General features: G+C 45.5%; 1 protein-coding gene across 1 annotated transcript; it reads left to right on the top strand.

Moving 5' to 3' along the window:
* The first annotated feature begins 19,058 nt into the window (after positions 1 to 19,058).
* Positions 19,059 to 20,786, top strand: LOC136517468 (protein G1-like7). The gene has a single exon (XM_066511031.1). It carries the CDS (start codon positions 19,279 to 19,281, stop codon positions 20,221 to 20,223), a length of 945 nt encoding a protein of 314 aa, XP_066367128.1. The 5' UTR covers positions 19,059 to 19,278; the 3' UTR covers positions 20,224 to 20,786.
* Positions 20,787 to 22,994: the final 2,208 nt, after the last annotated feature.

Here is a 22,994-nt window from a genome sequence, read left to right as displayed (position 1 = left end):
CATTGATTGGGTCCTCCTGAGTATGAGATCACCGACTTTGAGGATCCTTCCCTAGATCTTCCTTTTATGGTATCTGTGGAGAGTTTGCTAGTAGCGAGTGGAGCAGATGACGGTCATCTCGCGAGCCTCCTCAAGCAGGTCAATTGCATCTTGCTGAGCCTCCATGGCTCGGTCATGGTCAAAAGCCTTCACTCTTGGGGCGCCATGGTCAAGGTTAGAGGGCAACACTGCTTCAGCTCCGTAGGCCAGGAAGAAGGGTGTGAACCCTATGGATCAGTTAGGGGTCGTTCTCAGGCTACAGAGGATCGTTGGGACCTCTGCAACCCATCGCCTAGCATACTTGTTGAGTTGGTCAAAGATGCATGGCTTAAGTCCTTGGAGGACCATGCCATTGGCACGCTCGACCTAACCGTTAGTGTGTGGGTGTCCAACCAAGGCCCAGTCGATCCTGATGATGTATCCATCACTAAAGTCTAGGAACTTCTTCTTGGTGAAGTTAGTTCCATGGTCAGTGATGATGCAGTTAGGAATGCCGAACCAGTAGATGATGTCGAGGAAGAATTAGACCACCTCTTCCGAGCAGATGTTGGTGATGGGCTTAGCCTCTATCCACTTGGTGAACTTGTCGACTGCTATGAGTAGGTGAGTAAAGCTGCCCAGGCCTTTCTTGAGGGGTTCTACCATGTCGAGGCCCTAGACTACGAATAGCCAGGTGATGAGGATGGTTTGAAGCTCCTGTGCCGGCAAATGCGTTTGCCGAGCATAGAATTGGCAACCCTCACACATACGGATGACCTCCTCTACATCTCGTAGTGTGGTGGGCTAGTAAAAACCTTGCCAAAAGGCTTTTCTGACCAATGACCTCGAGGCCACATGATGTCCACAGATTCCAGCATGGACCTCGAGGAGGAGCTGCTTCCCTCGGTCGGTCGAGATGCACTTCATGAGTACTCCCGACAAACTTTGTTTGTAGAGTTCATTTCTGATCTCGACGAAGGTCTTGGCGCATTGGGCGATTCATCATGCTTCGGTCCTTTCGACTAGGAGAATCTCCTCGAGGAGGTAGGCGAGTAGCGATGCTCGCCAGTCGGTTTGATCGAGTGCCAACACGGCAATGTCAGTGGGTGATGTCATCATGAAGGCACTAGGGTCGGATCCCCCGAGTGCCGGCTCGGCGTCGGGGTGTGTCTAGATCGGACCTTCTAGGATGCGGGCAGATGGTTCATGGAGATCGTTGATGAAGATCCCGCTCAGGGACGGATCCTGCCTGGTGGCCAATTTCATGAGAAAATCGGCGGCATCATTGCCCTTTCGAGGGATATGATGTAGCTTGATCCCCTAGAATTTGTCCTCTAGCTTGTGCACTTCCTAGTAGTATGCTGTCATGAGGGGGCTTTTGCAGGAGGACTCCTTCATGACTTGGTCTACGACCAACTCTGAGTCACCACGAATGTAGAGTCACGTAGTGCCAAGTTCAATGGTGATGTACAGCCGATGAGGGCCTCGTATTCCATGGTGTTGTTTGAGGCCGAGAAATGGAAGCGGATGGAGTAGCGAAGCCTACTCCCATCCGAGGAGATCAGAACCACTCCAGCCCCCAAGCCGGGCGCCATTCTAGACCCATCAAAGTACATTGTCTAGTACTTGTGGGTGACGTTCGGAGTCGGTAGCTACACCTCCATCCATTCGGTGACAAAATCTATGAGAGCCTAGGATTTCACAGTGGTACGGGGGATATACCTGATGTCATGGCCCATGAGTTTGAGTGCCCACTTGGAGATCCGTCCCGCGGTGTTGCAGTTGTGGATGATGTCCCCGAGCAGGTATGAAGCGATGACCACAACTTCATGGCCAGTGAAGTAGTGTAGGAGCTTTCGGGTCGCCATCAGCACGGTGTATAGGAGTTTCTGCACCTGGGGGTACCGAACCTTGGGGTCGGCGAGTACCTCCCTAACAAAGTATACAGGCCACTAGACCTTAAGGTGGTGTCATGGCTCCTCCCTTTCAACGACAAGGGCGGCGCTTACCACATGGTTGCTGGCCATGACGTAGAGGAGGAGGGGTTCTCCCCGTTCAGGAGCAACAAGGATTGGGGCCAACATTAGGGACGCTTTGAGGCTTTCTAGAGCCTACTGAGCTTCCTTAGTCTAGATGAAGGCATCCATCTTTTTGAGGAGCTTGTAGAGTGGCATCCCCCGTTTGCCGAGCCAGGAGAATAATTGGCTCAGGGTAGCCAGATAGCCGGTGAGCCTTTGTACGCCCTTGAAGTTGCGTATAGGGCCCATGTTGGAGATGGCCATGATCTTTTCAGGGTTGGCCTTGATGTCGTGCTCGGACACGATGTATCCTAGCATCTTCCTCTTTGGCACCCCAAAAATGCATTTCTTGAGATTCAACCTGATGTTGAACCTTCGGAGGTTCGCGAATGTTGCGGCCAAGTTTGCGATCAGGTTGTAGGCTTGAGCCGTTTTGACCACTATGTCATCAACATAGATGGCGATTGTTGGTTTTGGCCGCTCAGCTTGATCAGGCTAATCGAGCAGGTCAATTTGGTCAGCAAAGCATTGTTGCATGCACCTTTGGTAGGTGGCGCCAGCATTCTTCAGGCCAAAAGGCATGGTTACATAGCAGTATGAACCATATGGGTGATGAACGAGGTTGCGAGCTGATTGGACTCTTTCATTGTGATATGGAGATAGCCCGAGTAGGCATCCAGAAAGGAGAGGATCTCACACCCGAGGTGGAGTCGACTATCTGGTCTAGCGGCAAAGGAAAGTGATCCTTTGCACACGCTTTGTTGAGGCCAGTATAATCAACGCACATTCTCCATTTCCCGGTCTTCTTTTTAACAAGAACGGGATTGGCAAGCCAGTCAGAGTGGAATACCTCTCTGATGAATCCAGCAACCAGGAGTTTGGTGATCTCTTCGCCTATGGCCCTACGCCTCTCATCGTTGAAGCAGCGCAGACGTTGCTTAGCAGGCTTTGAGCTCGGGATGAGGCATAGTGCGTGCTTGACAACATCCCATGGTATGCCTGGCATGTCAGATGGCTTCCATGTGAAGACATCGCGATTGGCGTGTAGGAAGTCAACGAGCTTGCATTCTTATTTGGCTAGGAGCTGGGTCCTGATCCGCACCATCTTGGTTGGGTCGGTGGTGTCGATCCCCACTGCCTTGGTTTCCTTGAGTGGGCGGAAGGCCATCGAGGTTGGTTTGTTGCAGTCCAGGACTGCTGGGGTCGATGACTCCCTGAGTTGTGGGAGCTTGGTCGAGTTGATGACCGCGGTGGCAAGCTCAAAATGCTCGCGGTCGCACGTGAAGGCATGCGAGAAGGCGCTGCTCATGGTGATGACACCATTTGGTCCTAGCATCTTCAATTTGAGGTAGGTGTAGTTTGGGATTGCCATGAATTTGGCGTAGCATGGCCGCCACAAGATGGCGTCGTAGGACCCTAGGAAGTCCACCACTTCAAAGGTGAGAACTTCCGAGCGGAAGTTGGCTCGGTTGCCAAATGTGACGGGCAGGTCGATCTGCCCAAGTGGGTATGCTTGCGTTCCCAGGATCACCCCATGGAAGGGTGAGGCCGCTAGGCGGAGTTTCGACCGGGGGATGCACATGGCGTCGAGGGTGTTGACATAGAGGATGTTGAGGCCGCTGCCTCCGTCCATTAGCACCATGGTGAGGTGCTTCTTGCGGACGATGGAGTCGACGATGAGCGAGTAGCGTCCCGGTCTCATGACGTGGGAGGGATGGTCCCTCTGATCAAAGGTGATCAGAGATTTCGGCTAGCTAAGGAAGAAGGGGACATCTATCTTGGCGGCGCATGCCTCTCTATAGCATACCTTGTGTTGGTGCTTGGACCAGATGGTGTCGGATCCACCAAAGATCATGATGCATTCCTTTGGGTTGGGGAAGTCGTCTCTATCCTTGCCCACTGTGCCTCCTTTCCTGGCTGCCGCCTCTTTGCTGCCTCCCTTTTTTGGCCTATCAGAGGAAACATTTGAGGAGCATGTAGTCTGTGTTGAGGTGTTTGACGGGGTAGGTGTGGTTGGTGCACGGGTTGTCCATGAGCTTGTTGAAGTGGTCAGGTAGACCCTGCTAGGGCTACTTGCCCTACGATCAGTTGCGGCGACCAATGCGGTGTTGTCTGGTTGACGCCGATCCCTCTTGTTCTTCTTGCCCATCTGTGTGGAGGGGCCCTCGTCTTGGTCTACGTGCTTGGCCTTGCCTTTGTCCCAGCCTCCGCTGAAGACCGCTCCAACCGCCTCCTTGCTGGAGGCGTGGTTAGTGGTGACGTCGAGTAGGTCACGGGTGGTACAGGGCTTTAGGCAACCAAGCTTGTGGATCAGGGACTCATAGGTCATCCCTGAGAGGAATGCGCTGATGACATCCGTGTCGACGACATCAGAAAGAGAGTTGCATTGTTGGGAGAACCTATGGATGTAATCCTGCAGGGATTTGCTAGGCTCCTGCTGACAGCTCTTGAGGTCCCAGGAGTTACCAGGGTGGACGTATGTCCCCTACAAATTTCTGACGAAGACCCTCTTGAGGTCCGGCCAGTCACGGATGCTGTCGTGCGGGAGGAATTTAAGCCATGCCCAAACATGTTTCCCCACGTAGATGGGGAGATATTGAATGATGAAAAGGTCATCATCCACCCCCCTGGCTCAGCACGCGAGCCAGAAATCTTCGAGTCAAATACTAGGGTTTGTCTCCCTGGTGTACTTAGCGATATTTGTGGGCTGTTGGAAGCGCTGTGGGAATGGTGTTCTCCGGATACATCGGCCAAAGGCCTGTGGTCATAGGCCCTCAGGGCTGGGACTCCGGTCATCTAGCCGATGACCATGCCTAGGGCGTGTTTCACTGCTCCCCTCGATGGTTCGGTCAGGACCCATGTCACATGTCCCCATCGCCGCCCGATGGACGTCATCATCATGTCAGGCCTGATGTCGGTTGCTGATGACGCTGTGAGCGTCTTGGTGTGGTTCGAGCCATTCGTGTACCAACGGACGATGTGGAGCAAACGCCCTGTCAGACCGTGGCGTAGCCGCTGCCTTCTGAGCCATGCCTAGCAGATGGAGCGGTGAGCGGATAGAGTGATCTATCTGGTGCGTTGCTACTCCCCTAGTGGGGAGAGAGGGTGCGTATCAGAGTCACAATGCAGAGCTTTTCGCCTGTTGAACGGTGCTAGCTTCTACCAGCACCCAGAGGTTCTGGTAGACTACCCCCTCCTAGGGGTTGACAGGCTCGGGAACACCGCGCAGAAGCATTATCACAGCGGCAATGTTCTGGCTAGCCCAAGCAAACTGTGGGGGGTCATTCCCCTTGTTCATGATGTCGCGCTAGACCTAGTGGGTGTGACCTCGAGCGTCGCTCGCCGGGTCTCACGCACAAGACTCAACATGTTGTACCAAGCGTGCCGACGCAGGAGGCGGCTGGTTTTGCCGCCGTTGCCATAGCTCCTTGGTGATCCCTTGTGCGAGCATGAGGGCCCCCGCATGAGGGTCCAGAGGGGTGTGAGTCTGCAAGGACTCCGCTACCACCGGTGGCTATCCCAGAGCATCTGCCATAGCGCACTCCCAGGATGGATGGTGGCTAGGCGCCACATCATTGATGCTAGAGCCATCACTCTCAACATCATCATCCATGAGGTCGAGGAAACAGGTGGGAGCATAGCTCACCATCCCCATGAATTCAGATGTGAGAGGGGGCGGCGTCGGCATCCTTTGGAGCCCCTGGGCATACGCGTCGACTGGGGACACGAGGCCGTGGGGGAACCGGTCGCATGGCGGTCGCGGTAGGGACAACGCGGTCCCTCCGGATAATCAACGGGAGATAGTAAATAGAGAGTAAATAACAGTATGCACATTACTCATAGCAGGGTTTGAGCAGAGAGTTTGCTTGGAATGAAGCGTAGGTGCCTTGTCGTTGAAGTCGTGGTGCATCCCAGAGCCGATGGAGGGTGCCCCTCCAATGGGCGCCAGAACAAGTGCCTCCTCGTGGAGGTGTAGTACGCCGAGTCGGTTGGCAATGAAGTATAGGCTTCCAAAGAAGAAGGCCTAGGACAGCTCGAAGATGGGTCGAACCCACATCCCAACGGGTGGGAGTGCAGGAAACTCCAATGAGTAGAAGCGAGTCGTATCGCTTGAGCCCATCATGGCGAAGGTGGCGGAAAAGTGGGCCATCCGATGACCAAAAAGTATTGAGCGCACAACGTCTTCCCCACGGATGGCGCCAACTGTCGGTGCAGAAAGTGACCAACACATAAATATTTGTAGTTTTACTGTATGTTGTGATTGGAGATGGCCTAGCACTCAATGATACAGGGTTTATACTAGTTCAGGCAACGTGCCCTACGTCTAGTTTGAGTCAGTCGGTGACTTTATTCCTGAGCCTAGGTGCTCGAAGTGTGCAGTGGGGTTACAAATGAGAAGGAAAAAGGTGGGGGTACAAGAGGTCCGGTCGGACTCTGGTCTGAAGGGCCAAGAGTGACAGGAGCCCCGCTATGTGCTAAGTATTTGAGCGTGTGCTCAGTATAACCTTAGAGTGTCTAAAGTTACAGAGGGTGAATCAATGTAGGTGAACTGATCGATCTGAATCAATCTATCTGTTGGAAGAGAGCACATCCCCTTTTATAGATGAAGGGGATGGCCTTACAAGTGAGGGAGAGAGTGCGTATGCTACTAAGTCTTGTTGTCTATGCCAGCAGGTACAAGATGATGGTAGGAGCCCACAATACTACTTAGTGTCAGATGCATGTAGGAGGTTGTGTCGTCTTCTTCTGGTGTGGTAGACGTCAGTGCTCGCCATACTGTTGAAGCCCAGAGGAACGCAAGGGGTTTTACCGTGCTTGTTCGATATGGCAGTCGTTGAGGCGCCCAGAACACTGTAGATCAAATGTCGATGTCTACAACACTGTTCTAACATGCCTGCAAGTTATGTCAGGGCAATCCCTAACAAATCCTGTCGGTACTATCCTGTAGGTATGTAGGGTATGGCCCCTAGTCTTGTGGTTGACTTGAGTGCCTTGCCTTACCTATTCCGTCTGTTTCTTGGTCCTTACTGAGTGGGCGTCCCTGGTCGGTTGGTCCTAGTCGGCTCTGATTGCGCCAGTTGGAGAGGAGCTATAAGCAGGGGTTCGGCGCATTCCCGGTCGGAGAAGCGGGTCGGAGCCGGAAGTGGTGTTGAGGCCAGGCCTTCCGATCAGAGAGGCCGTCCGGAGGCGGGCTAGAGACCGAAGCGAGCGCTCCGGTTAGAGAGGTGGGCTGGAGTCGGAAGTGGGTGCCGCTCCTCCTCGACCAGGCCTTCCGGTTGGAGATTAGATCGCCCTTCTAGCCTATCGTTTAGGTATTTGGGTCGGCCCAGGAGTTGCGCATTGTTTGCAACATTGTCTGCTGGACCGAGCCTTTGTTGGGAAGTTGGTCCGTGAGGGACCCTGGGTTTATGAACTTGACATAATGCTTCTGGATCGTCGACATAGTTTATCGAAAGGTCAAAACCGGTCATACATTTCCTAGCATAAGATACATAAGTAGACAACACAGGGGTAAGCTTGTTTGAGCAGAGGTCAATGGTTATCTCGATCACATTAATATGTATAAGTTTATCAATACATCCTTTGCCTAGCTACCTTCCCTGGCAACGGTGCTAGAAATGCTTGTTGGTATTTATTAGTTTGTCACTTGTTTTAAGTAGCCACCTATTACATGTCTACATCTCTTAACAATGCTTTACCAAGTTGTCATCCCTAGTGATGATGCCAGAGATGCTTGTTGGTACTACTTAGCATTACTACAAGAATAATACAAAGTAGCTCTTTATTATTTTATGTGACTAGGAAGAATATATATATATATATGAAAGGGATCTCCAAGCGCACAGATAATATACCATTATAGCACTTTACCCGAGAGTATTCCAGGCATCGTTATTTATATTTTAACCATAGGGAAGGTCTGGCATGGATATGTATTGATAACTTATACTATTGATGGAGAAGTAAACCATAACCAATATTCTACTCACAACAGGGGTAAGTCAAGAGGTAAATGTATATATGAATAGTGCATAATAACTAATCATTGATCACTTAGAGTACTCCTTTCTATGACATTAGCATGGTTAAGTAGAATATTAGAGGAATAATTTCTAAGTCATTATTAATTATAAGTCAAAGCATACATTGATTAGTGCAATTATACTTAGTAATCATGGCTAAGATCAACTTCATATCTACACATAAGGGATATTACTAAGGAAGATTAAGAATAGAGCTTGTCTTCCTTCGTAACTAGATCCTACTTGTATACCTATATTCGGGGAGTGGAATACAAAGGAGTCAACAGGAGTGTCACATCCGCGATCTACCACATGACCTAGAAAATAGGGTGTATCCACAGGTAAACAACATATAAGCACCACACTTACACAATGTCGACCACTCACCCCTTGTATTTTAGAGCAAGCGCTATAAGAACTTATGCATGAACATGATGATAATCTAGCTATACTAAGCATATAATCAAAGTAGAAGATGAACATTATAACTGGGAATATGATAAATATGAAGATGAATGTCATAACAATTGTAGCAAACATATAAAAGTAATGAGATATACAAAAGAGAGGGGGTACAAAGGTTATATCAAACCACGCTCTTGACACGATCGCGGATCCAAGCGAAGCCTGCTTGCCTCCCTCTAGACCTAGTCTAACTAGCTATGCCCTAGAATATGGTGGAGCTCTAAGGATGATTAGGGTTTCTATCTTCTCAAATGACTTGTGCCTCAGGGAGGGTGGCAGGGGCTGGTATATATAGGCCAGAGCATCAATCCTAAGCCCTCGGATCAAAACGACTTGAATAAACGGCATAGATGCAATCTAGGAGGCGGTGGAGAACCGACATAGCAATAGAGGGCTGACAGGTGGGCCCCAAGGGCCGGCCGACCTCGCCCTCCACTTCGGTGTGGAGTCCTCTTGAGTCTTCTAGAACCTTCTAGGGTTGTTTTCGCTGTGGATAAGCGCGATTAAGTCTGACATCTAGGTCCACCTTGATGATTTTCTAGATAAACCCTGCAGAAAATATAGATTCACCAAAATTTGTGGAATTTGTTCGTTTCAACCCCTAGACCTTTGTTGGTGATTATATTTGTGCCCTTATACATGTTATATTGATTGTTTATAATGTTTGTTAACTACCATCGACAACATGTTAAGATCATAACACACAAAGTATATGCTAGTTCATATATCATGATTATAACATGACAACTATACTCTAGTTCATATGCACTACTATATTGAAGATATGAGGGCATGACTATGGAAGAACTCTTTATAATATTCATACCAAGATTCCTCTCTTCTTCCAAGGAGCCAAGCCCTCCTTGATAGCTTTGCTAGCTCACAAAAGACTACTGAAGTAAAAATACAAGAAGTGGTAGTGAGGTGTGTAGCTCCAAATGAGGTGTGTGTTGAAGGAGAGCTCCACCCCTCTTCTTATAGTGGCTAATGGTCGGTTTGGCATAGATAAATTAGGAAACCGGCCAAAACTGCCATTGCATGCCTCCATGCATCAGTCGATGGAAGCCGGGCCTAGGTGGCAGCCCTTGGGGTATGGCCACACCTCTAGTGGGCCCACCTTGTGACCGCCTTCATGTGGTCGGTTCCTAGGTGGGACTAGGCCCCTTCCACATCGATGCTCGAGCCAAGTTTGGCATGTAGGTGGGCTTTCTTCTCCTTTGATATTTGGTTGCGCGAATCTACTTTACGCTTTGCCTGATTGCACCTTTTGCTTGGTTTTCCACTTGTGTGTCCTGCAAAACATGTTTTCTCCAATACAACTAGAACTAGGTCAACTGTATATGCATGTGTCATAAGTTTATTTATTTCTCCCATTTTGGACTTTAATTGGCGGTCTGATTTGATCAATAGTGACCGCCAACAACCTTATTCTTTGTACATGCCCTGACCCCAAACTCTATATAAGGGCAGCCAAGGCAACATCTTCTTCATCTTTATCATCTCCACATTCTTCACATCCCCCGGACTCCTAAAGCTTCCCTTTAGGCAGTTTATCTCCTAGCTCTAGCTCTCCTACCTCTTCCACCATTCTTACACCCCCCATTGTAAGAACTTCAGAGCATTCAAGTGAGGAACATGCACTCGATCATCTCTGAGACTGGACGTAGGGCTTCGGCCTGAACCAATATAAATCCTTGTGTCTTTTGGATGCCACCATTATCTTCCTTGAGCAACGCGACAATCACATAAGTTTACTAGTCCGGTTTATGAAACACCGACAACTTCTCTACTACACATTGGCTAGTGAAACAAAAATATATAGATTATACCATTTCCTTTGGGCTTGTCTCCATTTCCATCATCCTTCTCCATCCATATTGAGCACTTGCACCATGGTCATCTTCATCTCCACCATGTTCCTTGCCTTTCTCAACACCATCTTGTGGACCCTAGCTTAAACACTCAAATGAAAGAATTAGTCTATGTTGTCACTCAATTATCAAAACTAAACTTGGGACTTTCAACCACATCATGTTGTAGCATGGCACAGCTTGGCCCTCACCCATGCATGTCACGCTCACACCTCACCATGGCATAGCTTGACTCAGCACACCCATTGTCTTTCTCAACTTCACAACAGATGCACACAAAAGCCACCTATTTGACTTGAGTCAATGTTTAGTCAAAATCTCATATTGAATTAAAAAAAGGCCGATCCTATTTACAATCTAACACTATTTATAACCAGAAGCAACGTGGGTAGCTGGATCAAACGTGGAGAGCCGAGTAATCTGGAGTAGCTGGATCCAACATCATAGGTCACTGCTAGGCCATGGCTCAACCCAGCAGTGCTATATCATGGCGTCGCTGTCGGGTCAATCCACGACTCGATATTGGCATATCAATGTCAGATTATGGTCTGACCCGACAGTGATACTCCCTATCATTGCCAAATCGTGTCTCTACCCGATAGTGAGAGGAGCTTCTACTACCAGGTCAATAGGATCCCAGATCATTATCCAGATCCTAGACTTATGACGGGTAGTAAAGCCTCATCACTGCCGGCTCTAGAACACACAGTGATGGGCCAACAAGAATTATGTGTTGTGTAGTAGTATTGCCTACAATTATTTTCCTCTCATAAATTTCTTCATTGACTGATTATAGTCCACCTAAAGATAAAAAAAAAAGGTGTCTTTTCTTGTCGATTGACAATCTTGAGTTAATTGAAAATAGTCAAAACTGACCGTGATATGTACAAAGAGCACCAAAAGGAGAGACAAACTGACATCATTACCCTATACATGTTGGTGCCATGCAGTGTCATTCACGCTTTCTAAGAAGTCAAATGCAGTCAACTTTGACCATTTATATATATAAGAAAATATTAATATTTATGGTATATAATTAGTATCATTAGATAGATCATTTAATCTATTTTTATAATAAATTTATTTAGAGATACAAATATTGCTAATATTTACTATAAATCTAGTCAAGCTTAAAAAGTTTAGCCAGCATGGTTACCATAACTACACTTATTCTGGAATGGAGGGAGTAAACACCCGTTGATGCATGAATCCGTACGATGCAGCTATCATTAGACTACCGTTAAAGCAAATCTTAAATTAGTGGTGGATTAATAATCATTTATTCTGGCCCCCTCTAAGAGAGTAATACTAACAAATTAAACGTGCATTATCTTTTTGAACGTAAATTGGTCGTGATGACAGTAAGGGGGTGTTTTGTTGTTTAGTCGCTTCTAAAATTCATGTCACATCGAATATTTAGATACTTATAAAGAGCATTAAATATAGATTAATTACAAAACCAATTAAATAGATTGAGGCTAATTTACGAGATGATTTTTTAAAGCCTAATTAATCTGTCATTAGCATATGTACTGTAGCACCTCGTTGTCAAATCATGAACTAATTAGGCTTAAAAAATTCGTCTCGTAAATTAGTCGCAAGTTGTGTAATTAGTTTCGTAATTAGTCTATATTTAATACTCTATGCATGTGTCTAAATATTCGATGTGACAGAAATTTTAGGAGCTCATGTAGGAACCAAACAGAGCCTAAGACCGATAGCTGTCCAATCAATCCGGCCGAGTATAGTGCCCTACCTGCCAAAAAAAAGCAAAAGAAAAGAGTATATGAGTAGTGCCCCTGATTGTCAAGCACTACATTTCCAATAAATCAAACAATATATTTTTTATAAATCTCTCTGCCCTTTTGAATTCTAAATTATGCTTAGTGTGTGATCATGATTAGGATTTGTCCCATCTGTGGCTCCATCAGTGTGCGTACAGTGCATGCACCAAACTATAACTGGCTTTATTTTTTTTATGCTTTGGCCCTCAACCACTCGTGATTTTTTTTTAATATATATGAATCTGTTTCGTGTGGCGAAAGCTATACAGGTACCTTACAATAGCTTGGGTACAATACATGTGTAGAGTGGGGATAATCTAACTAGGGTTATTTTTTTCCTGTTGTCTGTGACCAACAATGTTACCAAGATCAAACAGGAGAGCTAAAGAAAATAACTAGTGTATATATATTATATAGTGTGATTATTTCTCTAGTTTTGAAAATGAAATATTCCTATATACTAGATTTTATAAAGAAAGACACAGTACAATCGTGGATATATAGCGTGGGCATATACAATTAGTGCACGGCATTGTACAGAAGTATTGAAAATTTGAAATACGTTTTCAATTGAACATATATAGAGAAACTTCTCTGTTTACTGACAATATTTCTCTAGAAAATCCAGCCATAAATAAAAGAATTAAATTTGTCCAGTTATCTTAACTATTACAAATTGAAAGCCACCAACGGAGGCTCGAAGTTAATCCTCACAAGATGCACTTAGAAAAAATAAATCTTAGAATATTTCATGAAAAATATAATCATTTTCCGTTTGATTAATTTATAGATTCTAATCATCATTGTCAATAATAGTCATTAGGTCTATTTTGTTCTATAAAAATTACTCACACCTGCTATTATCAGAAATACATAAAGAAGCAACCAATAAATTTGCGTCTAAATTACACAACTTATTTATCATTTTGAAAGGTAAATTAAAATAGCCCCCTAAATTTACATTTAAATTACACATATCTGCCATTATGAAAGTTAATGTAAAGTAACTCCTAAATTTTCTTTTATACTACCCACATAATGACAACTGATTTAAAGTAGCCATTTTATTTTGTATTTAAATTATCCATATCCGTCGCTATAAAATATAAACTAATATATCCTTCAAATCTAAGTCTAATACCAATATACAGTATTATGGAAAAAATAATTCAATAACCATAAAGTGTGCTATATGTTTCTAAACTACACATTTCTACCATTTTAAATTTAAAATTAAGCATAAATGCTATGTGTCACCATATAGACCAAGTAAACATGCATACATTAAGATAAAAGCAATCTTTATTTAATAGTTTATTAATAGTGTAAAAGTGTTTCTTTAACAAGCCAAATATAGTGCTAATGTTTTCTGCGAACAGGCCGCCAGTCTAGTGGTTGGAGCTCCTCAATAGCACCCCAGAGCAGGCTAGGATCGAATCCACACGGGGATGAATTTCTTGGGCTGGGTTTAAAAAACAAAAAAAATAAGGTAGGGGGTTCTCCTACCAATGGTTAAAAAAATGTTTTCTTGAATTTCCCAAAAGGTCAGTTTCAATGGACAGATGAGGCCGGGATTATAGTGCTAGAGGGGTCTAGCTCGTGTAACGTGCCTTCGTCTAGCAAGAAAGGGTGTTCCATCAGAAGTCTTCTTCACATGAATGTTTTCCACATTTTTGGACTTAGCGAAGAAAGAAAAGCGAACTATATGTGTCTTCTAATTTGACCCAATCGCTAGAAGCCTAACACTCTATACAGTAGACGAATGTTGCCTCTCTTTTGTAGTGTCAACTTAATAACTCATTTCCTTATGATGTCTTGTTTCTTAAATAAAGGAATAATCATGTCATCAGAAATCAAACATATTCTACCAGCAGTACTTATGGCTTCGTTAGTAGCTTATGAACGCACGACCACATTCATGTTGCTTCTATCTAAAAGAGATTGTTCCTTGCCGATTCACACCTTGCTTCTACTGAAATACTACACTAGCTAGACACGTGAATTTTCCCTCAACATAATAAGTGCCTAGTATTTCACTACTGGAGGCCGCGGCTTTGCCGAGTGTTTTTACACTCGGCAAAGAGCCCTTTGCACTCGGCAAAGGCTTTGCCGAGTGTAGCACTTGACAAAGTCCGCTCGGCAAAATTTTTCTTGGCAAAGGGTCTTTGTCGAGTGCTTTTTATCGGGACACTCGGCAAAATAAAAAACAATTTTACCGAGTGCTTGGGCGGCACTCGGCAAAATATTTTCGGCCGTTGCGGCGCCGGCCGTTAACGGTTATTTTGCCGAGTGCCCGACCCATCGCTCGGCAAAAAAAAAATTATTTTTTTAAAAAATTTCTTTGCCGAGTGCCCCAGCCCAGGCACTCGGCAAAATTTTTTTTATTTTTTTTAAAAAGTACTTTGCCGAGTGCCCCTGTCCAGGCACTCGGCAAAGTTTTTTTTATTTTTTTAAAAAAATTACTTTGCCGAGTGCCCCTGTTTAGGCACTCGGCAAAGAATTTCTGAATTTTTTTAAAAAAAATACTTTGCCGAGTGCCGCGGCGATGCACTCGGCAAAGAAATTTTATTATTTTTTGTTTGAAAAATCTTTGTCGAGTGCCTTGCCCATGGCACTCGGCAAAGACCCCAAGAATTGCAATTTTTTTACATTCCATTGTAACAGACAATATATATATATATATATATATATATATATATATATATATATATATATATATATATACATCAATCATCACATCTATATCACCAACATGCATTATATATCACAAGCACACGCATATTTAATAAATCCATCGAAAATCCATCACAAATGCACCAAAGTTCAACATCACAAGTTTATTATTACAAGTTCAACATCACAAAGTTCAACATCCCTACTGCGGAGACGGAGACTGCAGGTGTGACCCCCTGGACAGCGGTGAAGGATCGGACTGCGACGAAGGGTTGACGCGATCAGCCGCCGGTGACACGCTAGCGGGATTGTTTGAACCCGCCGACGGAGGCTGCACAAAACAGAAGAGATTGCATGTGTTAGACTCAAAATTGAAAATTTTGGCAGCACCTCCCCTGCACGGGGAGGTTTCCAACCTGCAAAAAACAACGGCACGAAGGCCGACAATCACAACGGCACGAAGGCCGACAATCCCAACGGCATGAAGGCTGAAAATCATAACGGCACGAAGGCCGACAATCCCAACGGCACGAACGCATTAAACTTTCATACTCACAGGAGTGAAGTGTCGAACCGGAGCTGGAGCTGGCAACTGCACTTGGACACCCGGTGCTTGCCCGATGGTTTGCATGATCTGATACATGTCCGCCATCTGCTTCTTCGTGGCCTCCAGCTCTGCGGTTAGGTGCGCTTACGTCTCCCTTGTCTTTGCCAACTCAGCCTATAGTGTTTCAATCACATGTTTCAGTATTGCAAATCTGAATAATGTGTGTAACGTTCAATGTACGATGAGTGAAACCAAAATTACCTGAAGTTCGTCGACCCGCGACAGTGTTGGAGTAGGCCGTGCACGTATGGGAAGGCTTCTGGCCATGCTCCGTGCCCTCACGTCGGAGAGAGAGGGTGCAGAGCTCGAGGAGTTGGCATCGTCTGCAATCCATAATAGGCCCGTGCTTCCTGCCTTGCCCCAGCCTCACAATCATCTCTGTCTCAAGGGGCTCAATGCTCAGATTATGATCTGAGCCACGGAGCGCCCTAACCGCCTCCGTGTAGTCTCTGACCTTAGCGTGGATGCTCGGGTCAGAGTAAGCCTAGGCAGTGGCATCCGGGTTGAAGACGACATCGGATTTCACCGGGCCCATGTGGGACACAGCCCATGCCCCAAATTCCGACACCGGCACGTCCGGGTGGGCCACCTCCTGCGAGAAAGACGGCAAGATGATTAGAAATCAGGCAAAATTGAGCGTTAGAATAGATAAATGACATCTCGTACAAGTGCCCGCTTGAATGCGGGGAGGTTGCGGCTGCCTTGGTGGTGAGTTGGAGCGGTCCTCAGTGCCCGCTTCCGCTTGCCTTGCTCGTGCTTTGCGATGTACGCCGGGTCAAGGTACCTGTCCACGATCCTCAACCATACCGATCTATGCAGCATGCACCACGAGGCTGGCACCTACACATCATCAAGTGTTTGACATATAAGAAGATCAATTCTGGACCTACTAAATCCCAAAACGAATCAATATTATTCACCTACCTAAAGGTACTGCTCCTTGGTCAGCGCCACCTTTCTTGTGCCGGTTTTGTTGAGGGGCTCTTTCTTGATGGACCTATAGTAGTCGACGTGGGCCTGGAGTCGCGCCTCGTGAATCATGTCGCCGACGTACTTCTTACAGGCTCTGTGTGCCGTCTGATCCGCCAGGGTTTCTCTACCTTCTTTGACCTTGAAGTACCTCTGCATACAAACACGATGTATCTGTTCATTATTTCAATAAAAGACTTAAGCAATGGAGGAGATGTATTGAGCTATGTTGTGAGACACTTACCCAAAAGTCCACCAAAACCCACTCCTGCTTGTTGTCCTGCTCGTCATCCGAGCCAAGCTTGTACCTGTCCCATGACCAGGCCGGCTCCCACCTCCCCTCTTTCAAGTCCACAAGGTCGGAACTTGATCACATGTGGAGATGTCTGGGTTTTGGCATCTGACGTCACAACTTGCTCGAAACCTTCACAATTTTTTACCACAGCCTCCACATGCGATAACACGACGCCTCGACAAGTTTCGTGATTTTTGAACTTCGTTTGCATTTTATATAATTTAAAATCACATTTCCGGCAAGTACCTCGACATGTTATGTCAACGAGATGCTCGAGATTTCATGTGAGTTCCTGGATACGGCCTAAACATGCCCTAAATATCATGAGTATCAATTTTTGGATGACCAAAGTCTATTATTCCATGTACCTGCAGTTCAAATTTGAAATATCCCGAAAAATTCGACGAAACGAAATAAACTAATGAAATATATCAAAAAAAAGTCAAAATTGCCACAAATTTTAAAATAGAGTTTGAAATACTGTCACAGGGCCCCAGAAAAAAATTTGGGCCCAAAATCAAAAAAAAAATTTGCCGAGTGCCGGCCTAGGGGGCACTCGGCAAAGTTGATTTTCAAAAATAAAAAAAATTTGTCGAGTGTCTGGCGCTGGCACTCGGCAAAATAAGTTTTAAAAAATTAAAAAAAAATTGCCAAGTGCCGGCCCAGGGGGCACTCGGCAAAGTTGATTTTCAAAAATAAAAAAAAATTGTCGAGTGCCTGGCGCTGGCACTCGGCAAAATAAGTTTTAAAAAATTAAAAAAAATTACCGAGTGCCCAAGGCTTACACTCAGCAAAATATGTTTTTAAAAAATAAAAAAATTTGCCAAGTGCCTTGGTCTGGCACTCGGCAAAATAAGTTTTTAAAAATAAAAAAAATTTGCCGAGTGCCAGCCGTTAGGCGCTCGGCAAAATCTGACGGCAGGTGGCCGCCGTCACGGGCCGACCACCTTTTGCCGAGTGCCGCGGCACTCGGCAAAGCCAGTTTTGCCGAGAGCCAGGCTTTACCGAGTGTCTGGCACTCGGCAAAGCCACCTTTGCCGAGTGCTTTATTTTGGCGAGGGCGGCACTCGGCAAAATATTGCTTTGCCGAGTGCTCCGATAAAAAGCACTCGGCAAAGTCTCAGGCACTCGACAAAGTACAGTTTTCCAGTAGTGTTTTATCAGAAGTAATAAAACATATCTTTTTGTATTTGGAGTTAGTCTTATAATGTTTTATGATTAGCAGCGTAAATTGCTACTTAGCCTTTTATTTTTCAATATAATAATAAGTGCCTATTGTTTTGTTGGATCATATATAATGTAACAAAAACTAGAAAAAAATATAGCCCATTCAACTATACATAACTTGCCTTGTGGCATTACGAGAACGTACATTTATTTGCAGTGACCATATTTGCAGTCCATATTTGCAGTGACCACAAAACTGGAAACACTGTTCATGCTGGAATTTGATGAGAGAAAAACACTGCTCCGGCTGAAAAAAAAAAGGCCAGTCAGCCCGTCGAAGTTGACCAGCCGAACACGCTGAATGGCATGCTGAGTATTTTGCCATCAATGTAAATGCATTTTTAAGTTCGAGAACGTACAATTCATTGAACCTTATATGCATGTATAACATTACCACGTTGCAATATCACTGAGAATAACGAATTTTGCAGTTTGTGTGTCACCGCGAAAGAGATGTGTGTCTATTTTCGCGTGGGAAATTAATCCCATTGCATACACGTTATGCCAATACAAATATTCACGACGTCATATCAGCCAGCTGTTGTTGGGTAGCAAAATTCAAAGCAGTATCCTAGCTAGTTTCAGAAGCTGACATGATATTCCACGATGTCCCACCAGCTGACCTGACCCAAGCCTGCCACGTCACTCTTCCACAGCCCCGGTGATGTATCCAAAATCCCATTCGAACTAAAGGCTAGCTAAGCAAAGTGCATCCATATGGAGGAGTATGAAATCAGAGTACTCTTCCACGGCACGACCGATGAATCCAAAACCCTATATATGCACGACAAATAAAAAGACGTTGAACTGTTGAAAAAATTTTCTTTAAATAAAAGAGCCTACGTATATAATATATATATACTATATAATAACACCCATACAAATATAGGAGTACATAATATGATACAAAAGACATGACAAACTAAAATGCTACATTAATTAATGAACCCAGGAGTTGAACATGCTTACTGATTGGTACGTACAGTACAATACAACAACGGTAAATAAATGAGAAACAGTAATAAAGAAATGATTACGATTAAGCAGTCGACAGCGTGTAGTGGAGACGCTATTAACGCAACCAGCGACAAAAGCCGCACACACTCCCTCCCAACCAGCCGCTTCTTTCTTTCTTTCTTCCTGCTAGGTGCTTTCTTCCTCCCATCGTCCTTCGTAGCTTGATTCTCTCTGCCTGCCTGCGCTGGTAGGCGCGGGAGCCTCGCTCTCTCTCCCACCTACGACACGGCTACACTTAAACAGCAAGCACCTGCGGCTGCGGGCAGGGAGAGCTGCTGCTAACGGATCGATCGGAGAGCTAGCTGCTGGCCATGGAGCCTGGTCCTGACGCGCCTGCTGGTGGCGGAGGAACCAGTAGTACTGCGCCAGCGGAGGCCGGGCCGTCGCCGTCGCCGTTGTCGTCCTCGGCCGCCGCCGCAGCAGCCTCGTCGTCGAGCCGGCAGCAGGCAGAGCAGGAAGGGACGCCGCAGCAACAAGCCGGAGCACAGCAGCTGAGGCAACAGCCGGCAGCAGCCCCAGCGCCGGCGGCCCAGGCGGCTCAGCCGCAGCCACTGGCGCAGCAGCCTCCGCCTCCGCCGCCGCCGCCACCGGCGGGGCTGAGCCGGTACGAGTCGCAGAAGCGGCGCGACTGGAACACGTTCCTGCAGTACCTGCGGAACCACAAGCCGCCGCTGACGCTGGCGCGCTGCAGCGGCGCGCACGTCATCGAGTTCCTCCGCTACCTGGACCAGTTCGGCAAGACCAAGGTGCACGCCGAGGGCTGCGCCTACTTCGGCCAGCCCAACCCGCCGGCGCCCTGCGCGTGCCCGCTGCGCCAGGCCTGGGGCAGCCTTGACGCGCTCATCGGCCGCCTCCGCGCCGCGTACGAGGAGTCGGGGGGCCGCCCGGAGTCCAATCCGTTCGCGGCCAAAGCCGTGCGCATCTACCTGCGCGACGTAAGGGAGGCGCAGGCCAAGGCGCGCGGCATCCCCTACGAGAAGAAGAAGCGCAAGCGAGGGAGCGCGGCAGCGCCTCCAGTCGCGCCGCCTCCTGTTGTAACCGCAGGGACGACGTCAGGGGCCGCCGGCGGTGAGGAGGAGGACGACGACGACGATGAACCATCGCCGTCTGCAGGTGAACCACAACAGCCGGCGTCCGCCTCGGCTCCTCCTCCTGCAAGTACTTCCAGCGCTAGCGCAAGTAGTAGCAGTTCCGCCGCTGCCACGACGACGACGACGACAAGGAAGGAGGAAGAAGGATCCGCGCCAAGCTCGTGATAAGGGTAGATCATCTACTAGCCTTTTGATTCAATCATACCATCGCCGGCCTCCCAATTCTAATCCCATCCCACCACCTCCATCTTAAATTTTTTTAGTTGCTTATTATTACAACTATATATTGTTATTGTTTGTTTGTATAAGAGAGGTCTAAGGGACTTGGAGGATCATGTTAGGAGTACATACATATAAACAAAACATATATATCAGTTCACTTGAAGAAAAAAAAATTAAATTTGCATTGCAGGAAGTATAGTAGAGAAAGATAAGTTCTCTGCTCCAACTCAGATATATTATATATACATATATGATATCTTTCTTCATATATAGTCAGGATACATGCTCAAGCTTTTACCCTCTGCTGATTTGAGTGCTATATATGGGGTCAGTCACATTGATATGGATTTCCAGTGTGATGTCTGTATTCCTGCTTAACAAGTAATCATGATTGTCTCAGTAGTGCAGCCTGTGGACTCTCATCCTCCATTATTATATTCTATTAGTTTATTTATTTTCCCTCCATTTTCTAGGTCCCATTCATCACATATTCACATTTCAGTCGTCTCAGATGGCACTATCGCTCGTTGGAGCGGAGAACATAGCTAGGGTCCACACACATATATATACATAATGTTTGAACAGTAGTTGTTGAATGAACGTAACCTTCGGTATTGTATATACAATTCTATATATACAACATTAGTTGCCATGTCCTTGCAAAAGGAAGAAGAATAAGAGTTTTTTGTTTTGACTTCCGCAGAGAACGAATGATCATCAGCACCCTAACTATCATACATATATTATAATTGTTTCTTTAACAAGCAATTTCGTGGGTGCTTTGTGTACTACAGTTGCAAACAAAAAATAATGTGTGTGAGCTGAGTACACCAAAAAGTAGCACATCACATGTCGGTCTCAATACGATATATCTGGATTAAATGTGCAACAGTGCATACATAACATACATAAGCTTCTCGAATCCATATAATTGCTTCTCTTCATCTTTTTGTTCTGGCGGCCACTGCCAGCATGATGAGATGATATGTCATGTTGTCTTGATCATTTGTGTACCTGTATTTGGAGTTTCTATTGTAATGACTCCCCAACGGTGCGTTATTCATGCTCACATATATAGATAATAAAATGTTATTGTTTTTTTTTTTGTGATCTCTGTGTTCATATATGCTAATTGTTCATGGATGTTTCTCATAAATAAAAGGAAAAAAAATGTATTGACGCATAATATTCCTGGTTACTAAAATAGATTAGATGGCTGCCTACATAAGATATGCTCCTTGAAATTAAATAATAATGTGCTGTTCATGAATCCATATATTTGCATATATGCATATGAAAACTATATCTTTATAACTCTAACTACAAATATATCCATACATAGATATTTTTATAGTAATAGAAAAACGTATGAATAGGCTTGTCTTTAAAAATATATTATTAAGCAGTATCATTTTTAAACTTAAAAATAAAGTACAATAGAATATTTTATAGTTCTAATTGTGCCTTTGAGATGTACTCAGCATCCAAAATAAGGACACTCTCTTTTTGTGGCTAGAGATGGTGGATATAGTTATTATCTTAAATTTTTCTTGAAGATGCATGCTACTTGCCCATTTTCTTTAGAATTTCAAACGCTGACATCAGGTTGTCTTCTAATAATGCACATCAAGATTAAAAATAATAATACATCAAACTATAAGCAATATATAGTATAATGGTTCCCCTTTTCATCGATCTGTTCATATTCTATATATAAGAAGGTAACTCGATCATCAGTATTCTCCAAAATAATCCAAAGCAATGTTTGTTTTAGTCTGCATATTGTAGTTTTGGGACTGTTACAATCCACAAGCTAGGGGAAGAATGCATATTGTTGGATTTTAACAATATGGTATGTGGATTGTCATTATATATAATCAATAAGGACCTATTTGTTTAGGCTTGCAGATTGTATAACAACCTGCAAGCTGGAACCCTTGAATCCACGAATCATAAACAGAGTTTAAACAGATTAATTAGGTTGTCAAATGCAACTACTGCTACATCTTGGGAGTTCTCTTATCATGTTTAGATGCATCTAAAAGTCTACAATACAATTGTTATTTCTCTGTGCTTTTGTCTCATTCTCTTTGCATAGTATATGCGTCAGCCTGAAATAAATTTAGCTGAGCATTCGGAACGAGAAAAGAATACAAAATGGAAAAACAAACATGGTAAGGTAGAATCCGTTTACATGGGAGAGAGTACATTAAACAGGGAATACTGTAAAAGTAACTGAGCTAGCCGATCTTGGTAACTTTCTTTTTCTCTTTCGGTGGGGGAGATGTGAGGGTTTTTTTTCCGACAGTCAGTCAGAATGAAATCTAGTACACGAGTACGATCTCCTTGATCGACGAGCAGCCATCTGAAAACTCGCAAATTCTCCTTGTACAGTACCGCATGCAGGTCCAGTCAGGTGAACAGTGTCATTGACATATCAAAAGACACCCACGGAATGATAGGCACCCCTGCAGGCAGTACTGCTCCTGTTGTGCTCCAGTTCTCCCAGGAAATAGTAGTCCGCCGTACATGTGCTGATTCATGTCTCTGCTCGATCTGCTCGTCGATGAGAGAGAGAGAGACGGTGAGGGAGAGGGAGAGGGAGAGGGAGAGAGACGATATGATGGAGCCATGGAGGAGAGCTACCCTTGGCGTCTCTCTCTCCTCTTGTGGTTCTTGGAGCTTTTTGTCGGTCGGCCTGCAGCTCTTTTACT

This window comes from Miscanthus floridulus, chromosome 17, assembly GCF_019320115.1.
Source record: "Miscanthus floridulus cultivar M001 chromosome 17, ASM1932011v1, whole genome shotgun sequence".
In the NCBI taxonomy this organism is placed as follows: Eukaryota; Viridiplantae; Streptophyta; class Magnoliopsida; order Poales; family Poaceae; genus Miscanthus; species Miscanthus floridulus.
The sequence above is the reverse complement of the archived record's forward strand: the minus strand, read 5'-3'. Positions and strand labels throughout refer to the sequence as shown.